The following is a 1,377-nucleotide window of genomic DNA, read 5'->3' as shown; positions in this document are numbered from 1 at the left end:
AGAGAGAGAGAGAGAGAGAGAGAGAGAGAGAGAGAGAGAGAGAGAGACTGTGTGAGAGAGGAACAGAGAGACTGAGATTTCTTTTTGCTGTCCTAAGTCTGTATGTCCTTACAACTGCCTGGCTGCTGCTCTGTGCTGCTTCGGTGAGGAGTGTGTGTCTTTGTGTGTGTTAGTGTGTATGTGCATGCAGGAGAAAATGAGATTCTTTTTCTCGGTGTAAGTTTACTGGGAAGCGCCCTCCCTAGCCCCGTTGGCCTCCCCTCAGCGGGCTGGGTCCCATGGGCTCACCTGAAGAAGGCCGGTCAGAGTAGCGCGTGCAGTACACCCAAGCGGGCCAGAGCATGGGCTGCGCGCCCAGGGTGGCGCTGGCTTGAGAGCTGTCGGAGTCGGAGCTCACCGACAGGTCACCGCCGCCCAAGCCCCGGGCCTTGAGCGCTCCATCCAAGGAACCCCCGGGATCGCCGGGTTTCTTAGCACCACCGTGCAGCGAAAGCGTCTTGGAGCCGCCTTCTCCGTCGGCCGCAGGGTCGCCGACGGCGGCGGAGAGCAGCCCTCCCGCGCTGGGTGCGCACGCTGGGTTCGGTCGGGACTCCCTGGCGCCCAGGAGCTGCTCCGCTTCGCCTGCGCCGCCACCTCCCTCGGTACTGCCAGTGCCGCCTTCGCCTCCCCTTGCTCCGCCCGCACCGGCACAGCAAGTCCCCGCGTCCTTTCGGCGGCCGAACTCGGGCCGCAGGATGTTATCGATGAAGAAGTTGGTGATACGATGCGTGTGCTGGTGGTTGCCTGGCGCCTGTAGGACTGCGGGCAGCATCAGAGCCCGCCGGCGGCCGGTGTCCGAGTCGCTCGGGCTGCTGCCGCCACCCGAGCCGCCGCCGGGGCTGGATTCCGGCTGCCTCTGCGCCTCCGCCGCCATCTCGCCGGACTTGGAATCCTTCTCCTCCATGCTTCACAGAAAATCCCAAACCGCCTCTTCACCGGCCCTCCACCAAAGCGACCTCCGGCCGACCCGCGGCACACAGCGAGCCCCGCGCGCCCCTACCCAGCCGAGTCCTCCGAGCGCGCGAGCGGCGACAGTGGCCAGGGCTGGAGTCCTACAGGTCGCCGGGCGCGCTTCGAGCCAAGCCACGTTCGGATCCACGGAGTGCGTTAGCAAATCGCCAGTCTCCCCGCGGGCCGGGACCCGGGGCGATTCCACGGAGGCGGGTCCGGGTCTTGGCGACGCACCCGGCTCTAGATGGTCACCGCACTCCGCCGGGGACCCGGGACGCCCGTGCGGCTCCGCGCTCCTCTTGGTGGCCAGCAGCCTCGGGCTCGGGCGCCGCCGCCTCGGCCACCGCCGCGCGCATGCAGGCAGCGCGCCGCCCGCGCTCACCGCCG

General features: G+C 67.5%; 1 protein-coding gene across 1 annotated transcript in view; it reads right to left on the bottom strand.

Moving 5' to 3' along the window:
- En2 (engrailed homeobox 2) overlaps nt 1–990 on the bottom strand; it is a 5,791-nt gene extending 4,801 nt beyond the window's left edge. The window contains exon 1 of the mRNA XM_028774606.1: nt 289–990. Coding sequence (XP_028630439.1) covers nt 289–943 — 655 coding nt within the window. The 5' untranslated portion in view covers nt 944–990. The remainder of the gene's footprint in view (nt 1–288) is intronic.
- Between the last annotated feature and the right edge of the window lie 387 nt (nt 991–1,377).

This window comes from Grammomys surdaster, unplaced genomic scaffold (assembly GCF_004785775.1).
Source record: "Grammomys surdaster isolate TR1022 unplaced genomic scaffold, NIH_TR_1.0 242, whole genome shotgun sequence".
Classification (NCBI taxonomy): domain Eukaryota; kingdom Metazoa; phylum Chordata; class Mammalia; order Rodentia; family Muridae; genus Grammomys; species Grammomys surdaster.
The sequence above is the reverse complement of the archived record's forward strand: the minus strand, read 5'-3'. Positions and strand labels throughout refer to the sequence as shown.